The 12601-nt window shown below is 46.5% G+C and overlaps 1 protein-coding gene across 1 annotated transcript; it reads right to left on the bottom strand.

The window, feature by feature from the left end:
- Positions 1-523: 523 nt before the first annotated feature.
- On the bottom strand, positions 524-11344 carry LOC129841335 (intermediate filament protein ON3-like). The gene is made up of 9 exons (XM_055909562.1): positions 10771-11344; positions 9206-9414; positions 8867-8927; positions 8634-8729; positions 3821-3985; positions 3378-3503; positions 3002-3222; positions 2723-2769; positions 524-1367 (listed from the first exon to the last, which is right to left on the bottom strand). Exons 1-9 carry the CDS (start codon positions 11245-11247, stop codon positions 943-945), a joined length of 1827 nt encoding a protein of 608 aa, XP_055765537.1. The 5' UTR covers positions 11248-11344; the 3' UTR covers positions 524-942.
- Between the last annotated feature and the right edge of the window lie 1257 nt (positions 11345-12601).

Genomic DNA, 12601 nt, shown 5'->3' with positions numbered 1-12601 from the left:
TACTCCAGCTCAAGAAACATGTGACCAACACTTTACGTGTTGTGTTCGTGTGTGTGATCTCATGCATGCACCTGTGTGTGCGCGCGTGTCTTTCTGATGGATTTGTGTTGTCACGTATGTCTATGGAGGGTGTGGTCAGAATGTGTTTGGTTGATTGCACTAAGTAGAGGTTGGAGAGTGACATGCTTCAGGCCAGTACCTGCCTATCAAGACTGATGGCCTGAAGACCTTCTGCATTTTTGCAGCTAACCTCTGCTATGCTATGCTCCTCGTTATTATAAACATCTGTCTATCATTCTGATCTCTTATACAAATGTGTCCCTTTTCGTGTTTTGATCTTTTCCCCGTTTCCATTGACAACTATAGAATCTTCATTCCATACTATGGAAATGCTGTTGGTGAATGACATGGACACATTTCATGAAATTGTCCCTTTTGGTGTGCGTAAGGATAACAACATCGACCTAATAAAATGACTCTTATGGACACTCATAGAATAGATATGTCACAGCACACAAAGAGGTCGTTTTTTTCTCCAAGTACTTTAATGGGTCTCAGAGCAGGCAGAGAGAAAAACATGTGCCACAATGACACCTGCTGGTGACTCGAATGGACGATAGGGGTCGACTTTCAGGGGCCTTTTAGGGAAATCTTACCCCCAACCTTTCACATTGACCTATTTACCAATTTAAAACAAACCCTTTGTGGGTAGGAAACGTTACAGTTAGACTGAGGATACAGTTAGACTGCCTGTGATTCCAGGTGGATATATGTAGCCTGTTTGATATGTCACTGTTCTGTTCAGCAGGTAAATACAGTCATAACCTGGCTAGAAAAGTGAAACTAGTGGAAGGGTGAAGGGTAGGTTGGAGAAGCATATATCTGCGACAGATAGATCCACTGTAAGCTAATTGCACGGTCGCCCGTGAAGACGAAATCTCCTCATTTGTCGCTCTCAGCCGCCTGTTCCTCGGCATGGTTGGGCGCCGCATCAGAAGCCACATTCGAGGTCACCTCGGCATCAACGGTCTTGACTAAGGTGGTCTGGGATTTGTTTTTGGTGACAGTGGAACTGCTATTGACACTGACGCTGGCATCCATGTCTCTGCTAGTAGCCAGGCTGTTGCTGCCTCCCAGGCTGATGCTGGCATCCACGGCTCTGCTGGTAGAGACCTGGATACCGTTGGTGCCTACCAGGGTGATGCTGCCAGGCAGGTCGATGCCGCTGCCTATATGGCGGCTCTCATGGCCACTGACGTAAGTGCTGCTGCCGTAGCTGGTGCTGCTGGCCTTGTATCCCCCCGTTGAGCCGCTGACATAGCTGGTGGTGCGACTGCTTTCCAGGGGGTAAGAGTTGTAGTTCGTTGCTAGAAGTGGAAATGAACATGTCGGGTTATTGGAGTATACATGGATTTGTGTTATTTATGTACAATGTTCATCTGTGGAGGTTGCTGAGGGAAGGACAGCTCCTAATAATGGCTGAAATGGAGCAAATGGAATGGCATCAAACACATGGAAACCATGTGTTTAATGTATTTTTATTTTTGAATTAATATTTTTATTTTATTTTTTTATTTTTTATTATTTATTACAAAAAAACACAAGGAAGGAGTAACATTAAAGTATTAGAATATGAAGGTCAAACAATACAGCATCAAGACACTATCAAACAAGTATCAGTCTTGCCGCAACAGAGCCATCCTTATGTGTGAGGGTGCATGTGCATGATAGTGATATATAATATATAGTCATAGTTTTCTTTTTCATGATCACAATCTTGTGACACCCGAACCCTCCAAGATCCGCCCACAGTTCCCCAATAGCTGTCCCTCAACAATTCGAGACCCCCCCCCCCCCCCCCCCCCCGGATTATTTTAAATTAAAAAATATATATATATTCCCCACCCTCAAGAACCCCCCAATGCACCAACAACCAAGAGAATGAACTAAATATAAAAAAGGAAAAGACAGAAGAAAACCAGCAAACAACTATGCAAAATAAATAAATAATAATAATACATTTAAAACAAAGGACATCAAGGACAACTGAAATCATAACAGCAATGCCAACTGTATATGTTTGTGTGCATGTCTGGCACTATTACATGTATGTGTGTGTTCTTGTATGTGTTTATTTGAATGAGAGTGTGTGTATATGCATGTGTACAAACACCTGCACGGCATCAGCCTCGGGCAAACCGGCATTAGTTGTAAAAACACTGCCACTTAGTGTCATTCAAATGTACTTTTAATATTTTTTATTTAGACTTTTTGACCATCATTCTCACCACCATCTTTATCTTATGACCATCATTCCTTCTCTCACATAGCAACTCCACTCCCACTTGTCTCCAATTCCACATACCAACCCTCAGCTTCCATCAGCTCATCCCATCTATCTCTGCTGGCCACCCACTTCGTGTTTCTACGCAACACATATCTTTCAACTACGCTATGATGTTTAACGTACAATTTCAATCTATCTAATCGAAGAGAATCTACAGATTACGTGTTGAAGATAAATACTTTGACTGTGTTTAATGTATTTGATACCCTTCCACTCATTCCTCTTATGGACGCTTATGGACACCCATATCATGAGCCATTATCACAAGTCTGTCCTCCCCAAATAAGGTGCCACGAACCTTCTGTGATGTACATGAATAAGTAATAAGCAACAGGTGAAACAGCATAGCTGTGGTATGTGAGGGCATTCACTTACAAGAAGACTGTTTGGAGATGTTGACCGATTTGATTCCATTCACCAGCCTGAGGAGAGGAGAGGAGAGGAGAGGAGAGGAGAGGAGAGGAGAGGACAGGACAGGAGAGGAGAGGAGAGGAGAGGAGAGGAGAGGAGAGGAGAGGAGAGGAGAGGAGAGGAGAGGAGAGGAGATGTTCAGTGAGCAAATTAACTCATTGGTCATCATCAAATTCTCCTAATCTTAGAGTTTCATGCCTGAATGCTTTCCGCTTTCCTCCTTACTGGGCTCAAGTCTCGTACCTGCTCTCCTCTCCTTCCAGCAGCTTCCTGTAGGTGGCGATCTCAATATCCAGGGCCAGTTTGACGTTCAACAGCTCCTGGTACTGGCGTACTTGCATGGTCATATCCTGCTTGGTTCTCTGCAGGGCCACCTCGAGGTCGTTAATGCGAAGCTTGGCGTCCTTCACCGCCAGCTCACCACGCTCCTCCGCCTCAGCGATCTGGTTCTCCAGGTGGCCGCGCTGTTTTCAGGCAAACAATGTTTTTAGTCATGTCCCTATTGGTCGATGTTGGTTACCCTACAACTGAATAGGAGAGACAGTCTCGCCACACCAGGGGTGTTATATAAAAATACGCTGAGATACATATTTACTGAGAGACTTAATGTGGCACTCACCTGACCCTTCATCATGTCAATTTCAGACTGATATCTCATGATTTTGCGGTTGATATCTGCGATCTCTGCCTTGGTGTTTTTCAGGTTGTCCTCATAGTTGGTGGCTGACACCTGCATCTGTTCATACTGTTACAGAGGCAAAATCACAATACTGTCACCAGCCAAAATATAGAGACATAACAGTGAAGTCATCCATCAATGCTAGCCTCTAGCTAGCAGTGTGGATACCTGAGACATTCCATTGACTCCATTCCAGCCATTATTATAAGCCGTCCTCCCCTCAGCAGCCTCCACTCCTATCCACACTAGCATAGCATTTAGGCATTGGGCATCCATTCTCAGTAATATGCTAGTATGGACATTGGAGCATAGCCAGTATTGAATCTCGGAAAGGTCACGTAGGCGAGAGGGGTTTCGGGGGCCTCACGGGAGAAGGGGCTTACTTTCTGCGTGTACCAGGTCTCGGCCTCAGCTCTGCTGCGGTTGGCGATGTCCTCGTACTGAGCGCGCACTTCAGCCACGATGGAATCCATGTCCAGGTTACGGCTGTTGTCCATCTCCACCACAACAGAGGTGTCCTTGATCTGGCCCTGCAGCTCACACAGCTCCTGAAGAGCCAAGAGAGGATAGGGAGAAGCCTTTAGATTTCAGAAAGCATCTACTCTTCACACAATTTATTCAAAATCCAATGGAATCTACAGCATAGGCTAGGCCAGGGGTCTCCAACCTTTTCTACCATGTTGCAAGCTACAAAAAAAAATATTGCTTTCAAATAGGTACATTCTTCTCTTCTCCTCTCCCATGCAACTCTTTCCCGGGTTCTTAGTATACAAGAGAAAGTAGTGCACTATGTCTTCTGTCAATATACCTGGTAAAATGATGGTTAACAAAAAACACTTTGGGGGCCACTATGAAATCAGTGATTTCTTTGCAAAATGTTGTTTTATTTTATTCCTGGTTTTAGATTTTGGGGGGTTTTTAACTCTTAAAATTACAATATGTTTATAGAGAAACACTGAAATTGGATGCTCTGAGGAAATGTCAATGTCATTGCTTAAATAAACTTTTAAAAATACTGTATATATTTTTTAGTGTAATTCCCCATTAATTGCGCATCTGGCCTTTTAATTGTGCATCTAGTGTGCCATCTAATGTGCCTGTCTAGTGATGGTTCTGTCGTGCTGCTGCTCGTTTCATGGCAAACTTAGCAAATAACAAATCATAGATACAAATGACGAACTTACTCATGATACACTTCTGCCAGGTAAGCCTACTTTTCCATGAACAGTATTTCTGTCAACACACAGGGCAGTTATCACATCAACTTGTTCTAGTGATGGCATTCAGAGTCTTTTCTGTGAGCCGGCTCATTTGGCTCCGTTCACCTAAAAGAGACGATAGTTTGGCTCCCAAACGGCTCTTTGTTCAGTAATGCTTAGAAATGGACCTAAAACCATCAGGAAATAATACATCTCTAATTTAATGCCTAAAACATTGCCTACTGTCACGTTCCTGACCGGTTTTCTGTTATTTTGTATGTGTTTGACGGTCAGGGCGTTCAGTTTGGGTGGGTAGTCTATGTTATGTGTTTCTATGTTGGTTAAAGGGTGACCTGATATGGCTCTCAATTAGAGGCAGGTGGTTTTCATTTCCTCTGATTGAGAGCCATATTAAGGTAGGTGTTTTCACACTGTTTGTTTGTAGGTGGTTGTCTCCTGTGTCAGTGTCTGTGTATGTTACGCCACACGGGACTGTTTTCGGTTTTGTTTGTTTGTTCGTTTTATGTAGTCAGTTTTCCTGTTCATGCGTTCTTCGTGTTTCATGTGAGTTCGTCGCTCAGGTCTGTCTACATCGTTTATTGTTTTGTAACTATTCAAGTGTTCGTCGTGTTTTCTGTTTTGTTAATTAAAAATCATGTCGTATCAAGACGCTGCATTTTGCTTCAATCCCTGCTCCTCCTCTTCGGATGAAGAGCGAGAGCCCAGGAGCGGTGGTATGAGGAGGCAGCAAAGAGACGTGGCTGGAAGCCGGAGAATCAAGCTCAAAACCGCAGATATGAAGGTACTCGGCTAGCAAGGAAGCCCGAGAAGAAACCCCAAAAATTTATTGGGGGGGGGGGGCTAAGAGGTAGTGGGTCTAGGGCAGGTAGGAGACCTGCACCCACTTCCCAGGCTAACCGTGGAGAGCGGGAGTACGGGCAGACACCGTGTTACGCAGTAGAACGCACGGTGTCTCCTGTACGTGTGCATAGCCCGGTACGGGTTATTCCACCTCCCCGCACTGGTAGGGCTAGATTGAGCATTGAGCCAAGTGCCATGAAGCCGGCTCTACATATCTGGCCACCAGTACGTCTCCTTGGGCCGGCTTACATGGCACCAGCCTTATGCATGGTGTCCCCGGTTCGCCTACATAGCCCGGTGCGGGTTATTCCACCTCCCCGCACTGGTCAGGCGATGGGGAGCATACAACCAGATAAGGTTGGGCAGGCTCAGTGCTCAAGGGAGCCAGTACGCCTACACGGTCCGGTATTTCCGGCGCCACCTTCCCGCCCCAGCCTAGTACCACCAGTGCCTACATCACGCACCAGGCTTCCAGTGCGTTTTCAGAGCCCTGTTCCTCCTCCACGCACTCTCCCTATGGTGCGTGTCTCCAGCCCAGTGCCTCCAGTTCCGGCACCACGCACTAAGCCACCTGTGCGTCTCCAGAGCCCTGTACGCACTGTTCCTTCTCCCCGCACTCGCCCTGAGGTGCGTGCCCTCAGCCCGGTAACACCAGTGCCGGTACCACGCACCAGGCCTATAGTGCGCTTCGAGAGGTCAGTGTGCCCTGTCCCTGCTCCCCGCACTAGCCTGAAGGTGCGTGTCCTTAGCCCGGTGCCTCCAGTTCCGGCACCACGCACCAGGCCTACAGTGCGCCTCATCCGGCCAGAGCCATCCGTCTCCCCAGCGCCATCTGAGCCATCCGTCTCCCCAGTGCCATCTGAGCCATCCATCTCCCCAGCGCCATCTGAGCCACTCGTCTCCCCAGCGCCATCTGAGCCATCCGTCTCCCCAGCGCCGTCTGAGCCATCCGTCTGTCCCGAGCCATTAGAGCCGCCCGTCTGTCCCGAGCCGTCAGAGCCGTTAGTCAGTCAGGATCTGCCAGAGCCGCCAACCAGACAGGATCTGCCAGAGCCGCCAACCAGACAGGATCTGCCAGAGCCGCCAACCAGACAGGATCTGCCAGAGCCGCCAACCAGACAGGATCTGCCAGAGCCGCCAACCAGACAGGATCTGCCAGAGCCGCCAGCGAGCCATGAGCGTCCAGAGCCGCCAGCCAGCCATGAGCGTCCAGAGCCGCCAGCCAGCCATGAGCGTCCAGAGCCGCCAGCCAGCCATGAGCGTCCAGAGCCGCCAGCCAGCCATGAGCGTCCAGAGCCGCCAGCCAGCCATGAGCGTCCAGAGCCATCAGCCATCCATGAGCGTCCAGAGCCGTCAGCCAGCCATGAGCGTCCAGAGCCGTCAGCCAGCCATGAGCGTCCAAAGCCATCAGCCAGCCATGAGCGTCCAGAGCCGTCAGCCAGCCATGAGCGTCCAGAGCCGTCAGCCAGCCATGAGCATCCAGAGCCGTCAGCCAGCCATGAGCGTCCAGAGCCGTCAGCCAGCCATGAGCGTCCAGAGCCGTCAGCCAGCCATGAGCGTCTAGAGCCGTCAGCCAGCCATGAGCGTCCAGAGCCGTCAGCCAGGCATGAGCAGCCCCTCAGCCCGGAGCTGTTATTTATCCAGAACTGCCCCTCAGTCCAGAGCTGTCTCTCTGTCCGGAGCTGCCCTTCAGTCCGGAGTTGCCCCTCTATCCTGAGCTACCTCTCTATCCTGAGCTATCCCTCTGTCCTGAGCTACCTCTCTGTCCTGAGCTACCTTGTCCCGGAGCTGTCTTTTATCTTGGTGTTGCCCCTTAAATTAGGTGGGTGGAGTAAGAGGGTGGTCATTCTGAGGGGGAGACGTAAGCTGGGATTGACTATGGTGGGGTGGGGACCTCGTCCAGAGCCTGAGCCACCACCGTGGTCAGACGCCCACCCAGACCCTCCCCTAGACTTTTGGTGGTGCGTTCGGAGTACGCACCTTGAGGGGGGGTTATGTCACGTTCCTGACCGGTTTTCTGTTATTTTGTATGTGTTTGACGGTCAGGGCGTGAGTTTGGGTGGGTAGTCTATGTTATGTGTTTCTATGTTGGTTAAAGGGTGACCTGATATGGCTCTCAATTAGAGGCAGGTGGTTTTCATTTCCTCTGAGAGCCATATTAAGGTAGGTGTTTTCACACTGTTTGTTTGTGGGTGGTTGTCTCCTGTGTCAGTGTCTGTGTATGTTACGCCACACGGGACTGTTTTCGGTTTTGTTTGTTCGTTCGTTTTATGTAGTCAGTTTTCCTGTTCATGCGTTCTTCGTGTTTCATGTGAGTTCGTCGTTCAGGTCTGTCTACGTCGTTTATTGTTTTGTAACTATTCAAGTGTTCGTCGTGTTTTCTGTTTTGTTAATTAAAAATCATGTTGTATCAAGACGCTGCATTTTGGTTCAATCCCTGCTCCTCCTCTTCGAATGAAGAGGAGGAGGAAAGCCGTTTCACCTACCATTATGTCAGATCGTGAATATGAGTTCAAAACATTTATACCTGACAAAATTATTAGATGGCCTGCAAAAAAATACAATTGGACAACTGAATGAGGCTCTCTCCTCACTATATTGTTCCTGCACTGAGGAATTATCATCCTCAGATAATGTTTTTATAATTTATCCCCAGATAACTGCTAATCAAGCAACGGTAAAAGTACGCTAACCAGGGAGCCAATTGAAAGGCTCTTTCACATATGCGATTCGGTTCCCGATGTTCAACAAAAAGGGCCTACTGGCTACACACAGAGTGATAGACAAATGCCCGCACCACACAGACAGAAAGGGGGAATAATGCTGGAAATTAATTGGCAGATATTGTTTTAGGTTTGGCTTTGTAAGCTAATATTGGCTAACCAGGGGTGGGATAACGTCAAGTCCCGTTGGTTAAATAGTTGCTGGGAGCTTGCAGTGTGATATTCATGAGAATTGCTTATGACATTATGCAGTGGAACACGTGAAAATTGCATGTACTTTCAGAATTGTGGGTGGTCTTTGAGCTACTGGTAGCTACTGGTAGCTTGCGATCGACCTGTTGGAGATCTCTGAGCTAGGCTTTCAAATGTTTTCTGTCAGTCACTCCCATTGCAACATAGACATGGTACATTACCGCGTCATAGATAGTCCTGAGGAATTCAATCTCATCAGTAAGACAGTCCAGCTTGGCCTCCAGCTCCGTCTTGACAATGTAGGCAGCATCTGCATCCTGAGAAAGCATCGCAGAACATTCCTGGATCATGTACTTTTCTACTTCAGCCAATTTTTTTAAGTTGTGGTTAAGCCACAATGCACTGTAAGTTATCGTTGTTGGTGGGGGCTTGTGGAATTATCGAGTCTACTGACCTTCTTGAGGAGAACAAAGTTGTTTTCAGACTCGGTACGCTTGTTGATCTCATCCTCATACCTGAGATTAGAGCAAGCCCATCAATCAAACAAGAAGCATTGCTGACAAGCTTAAAGTGAAAGAAGGTTTAGGATTAAAGATTTGAATTTATTCAATCAAAAAGAAAAGTTCCTTGAAATCATAACACTGTATTTGAGACTCAGATTTGGGTCCCTCCTAGTCAATATGGTTTAATACGAACTATACAACATACACTACTTTTAAGTGAAGAAAGTAGTTCAATAATAATCCAATTTTGGTGAACTACCCCTTTAACTTTTATTGTCAAACCCACTCACTTGTTCTTGAAGTCCTCAACCAGGCCCTGCATGTTCTTCAGCTCCCCCTCCAGCTTCATCTTCTCGTTGCCCAGACCGTCGAGCTGTCTGCGCAGGTTGGAGATGTAGGCCTCAAACATGGCGTCGATGTTGGAGCGGGTGGTGGTCTGGTCCTGCAGGAGGCTCCACTTGGTCTCCAGCATCTTGTTCTGCTGCTCCAGGAAACGCACCTGCAGGAACAAAAGGGAAATGGTCAGTGTCATTGACTGAAACTTGTGAATGACTGGATGAAGGAAGGAAGGGATGGCCGAGTGAGAGAGAAAGGAAGGGTGGATGGATGGATGCAAGGCACAAACAAACAAATGAATGAATGGATGGATTAATTAATGTTTGAATGAATGTGCATATACTATAAGTGAATGGATGGAGCAAAAGTGTGAATGTATGTATAGACTAAAGAATGGCCAACAAACAAATTTGTCATTGAAGCAGAGTACCAAGTTTCAGCATGATGTGACACTCTTTCTCAATCAAAGTTACACACATGATTCATGTTGTTCAAGTGTTTTTTGACCTCAAGCCCCTGGGTGGGGTTCCACCCAAACACAAGCATGGAGGCGAGAACAGAGGAGGTGTGTATCACTAAGGTGTGGAAGGAGGGGTCGAGGAGTGGTCAAATGTTAACCTGGCGGTAAACATAACTGATTTATGAGAGTTATGTTTTATGACTGATTTATGACAGTTAGAAATTGAATTCTTTGATTCTTTACAAATAAGGAATGCTTGAAGCATGTAATCAATGTAGTTGACAGTTGATAAGCCCTGTGCAGAAATGGGCTGATATATCTGACAGTGAACCTGCCATATCCTGTTTGAGTGTGTAGGCCACAATGGCACATTGAGCAAAGAGGATCCTGTGAACAACAAATCCATAGTAGCCTACAAAATCTACAGACAACAAAGTGTCCCCACATGTCATTTTGTGGATTTAAGAGTCAGTAGCTAATGCTAGAAGGGGTTTCCAAACAACAAACTCTGTATTCATACAACCAACCTCATCTTGTGCCTCTGGCCCTATTTCTGTCTCCACCCATCTTTCCACTCTTTCTTTTACAGTAAACGGGCAGTGGTCAGTGCGGGAGGGTTTTCTGTTGATAACCAAGTTTGCATTTTATATTCTTGCATGTCTAAATAGTACCCAATTAGTCATATAATCTATTTCCATAGTTTTGTTCACAATGTACATTCAGTTTTGTGCACAATGTTTTGCACAATGGTCATAGCTAACATAAAAAATCCAAAACAGATAACCGAGATCACAAGAGAATCTGCCCCTTCCCAAAGGCCAAGTTAATACAAACCAGACATGGGTCAGGTATTTTACCGTGCAGTGCTGTAAAATACCTGAGGTGAGTTAGATTTTGCTTGACCGCTGTGCAGAGTGGGCGGGGTTTGCACCTTCAGGACTACTCCATTGGCCCCATTGTACAAGACAAGCTAAATCAAGCTCAGCTCCAGTGTGTGAAAGTATTTGGAATGCACTATGCATTTGACCCTGGTGTGATCGGAACTCATGAGAAACTGACCTTATCGATGAAGGAAGCGAAGCGGTTGTTGAGGGTCTTGATCTGCTCCTTCTCGTGGGTACGGACCACCTGGATGTTGGGGTCGATCTCCAGTTTCAAGGGGGCCAGCAGGCTCTTGTTCACCTGAATAGCAGTGATCTGAGGGGGTCCCATACATGTCATCTTCCCACCCCCCATCCCCATACCACCACCCATACCCATACCACCCCCCATTCCCATACCACCGCCAACACCCATGCCCGCATACCCAAACTCCATCCCGCCCCCTCTTTGCCCAGTCCCTCCAGCCACGTACCCCCCAACTACCCTATAGCCACCTGCTGCCACACCCCCGGTGCTGCGGACGCTGTAGCTCTGTTGTCTGGCTCCGCCGCCATAGCCGTGGGAAAAGGAGTTGCTGCTGAAGTTTTGAGACCCCATGCCTGCAGAGGAGGACCTCAAAGAGTAGCTGGCGCTATTAACAGCTCTGGTGGACATGATGACTTAGGTTTTAGCAAGTGCTATAGTAGGTGGTCTGTAGAGCCTGGGAGATTTGCTGCAGAGAGAGAGAGACTCGTGCTGATGGAGCTCACTGTTCCTTGGCCCTCTTTTTATCTGGAAAGGGGAGGGACCGAGGGGCATTATGATTGGCTAGCATGCAGTAGGGCAGCGCAGAATAGAGGAATGCTGGAGAAAAATAATAGAATCATGTTACACATTTACAGCGCACAAAGTGAATTTGAGAGAGTACAAAACTTACATAACAGGGATTGGAGCTGCTTTCCTTATTTGCAGCATTATGTTCTATCATAATGATATTCTGACTATTTGTGTTATAATGTATTTATGTTAGAGTCTCAATGCAGTTGACCAGTGCAGAATGCATTCTTTGCATCATGAAAAACCTCTTCAAAATTCCTAATGAATTGTACAAAAAACAAAGTACAGTTCTGGGAATGGGCTCTTGTTAGATGATTGCTATTGAACTTGGTGCTTGGCATCATCATTAACAGTTTGTCACAATTAACAATGTACCTTGCTGCAGCATGCATTTTGCGTGTGAATAAGTAACTTTCTAAGACCCAGAACTCTATTGGTGAGCTAACATACACTATATAGTGCAAAGATATTCCATGAGTAAAATCCCAAAATCAAGAGGCATATTTCAATATGGCCAATGAGCAGCCAAGAAATCTTACACAGATAGACTGCACTTGTAAGCCAGTCCTCCTACACACAACCTTTTCCCCTGAACCACGAAAAGCAGTCCATGACCCGTATTCATAAAGTGTCCCAGAGTATGAATGACTTTTAGATTATAATGAATATAGATTACATGTAGAGGTGTGATCTGACCCTAGATCAGCACTCATTTTATAGATACTGGCCAGATATCTGTACCTGGAAGTCACTTCCTGTACATGTTGTCGTTCTTGTACCTGCAAATTTCTTTCAAGTACGGTATATACTGTATCTTCACCTTCGGGCTTCACTTTTTCTAGTGTTGACACTGTGATTGACTAGAATAAGACACCCACTGTACTTCAATGGAAATAATGTGATTTGGTTTATTAATAGTTAGCAGTTAGAGCAGGGGTGTCAAATCAACATGGCCTGCGAGTGTTTTTTTGCGGATGACTGTAATGACAAAAGAACATATCAAATGTTCTGAGGAGAAAGTAAAAGTCTGTGCTGACTGTTGACCCAGACATGAAGCATGTGTGTGGATGTGGGTGTCTAGGTGTGTTACAGGCTTGTTGCTAAGTAACACATGTTAACCCATGGGAAAGGCTTATCAGAATTGAACTGCTGGGTTGAAGAGATAAATAATGGCTGTCACGCAATGAACTCA

This window comes from Salvelinus fontinalis, chromosome 3 (genome assembly GCF_029448725.1).
Source record: "Salvelinus fontinalis isolate EN_2023a chromosome 3, ASM2944872v1, whole genome shotgun sequence".
Taxonomy (NCBI): domain Eukaryota; kingdom Metazoa; phylum Chordata; class Actinopteri; order Salmoniformes; family Salmonidae; genus Salvelinus; species Salvelinus fontinalis.
Note: the sequence above shows the minus strand (reverse complement) of the source record. Positions and strands in the feature narration are given on the sequence as shown.

What these genes read in the sequence shown, in the direction of transcription:
- LOC129841335 (XM_055909562.1), bottom strand. Translation starts at nt 11,247, where the DNA reads ATGTCCACCAGAGCTGTTAATAGCGCCAGCTACTCTTTGAGGTCCTCC. An exon ending in GTTGAGGACTTCAAGAACAA is followed by an intron (nt 8,928 to 9,205) that starts GTGAGTGGGTTT and finishes CTCTAATCTCAG; the next exon opens with GTATGAGGATGAGATCAACA. An exon ending in AGACCTGGTACACGCAGAAA is followed by an intron (nt 3,504 to 3,820) that starts GTAAGCCCCTTC and finishes CCTCTGTAACAG; the next exon opens with TATGAACAGATGCAGGTGTC.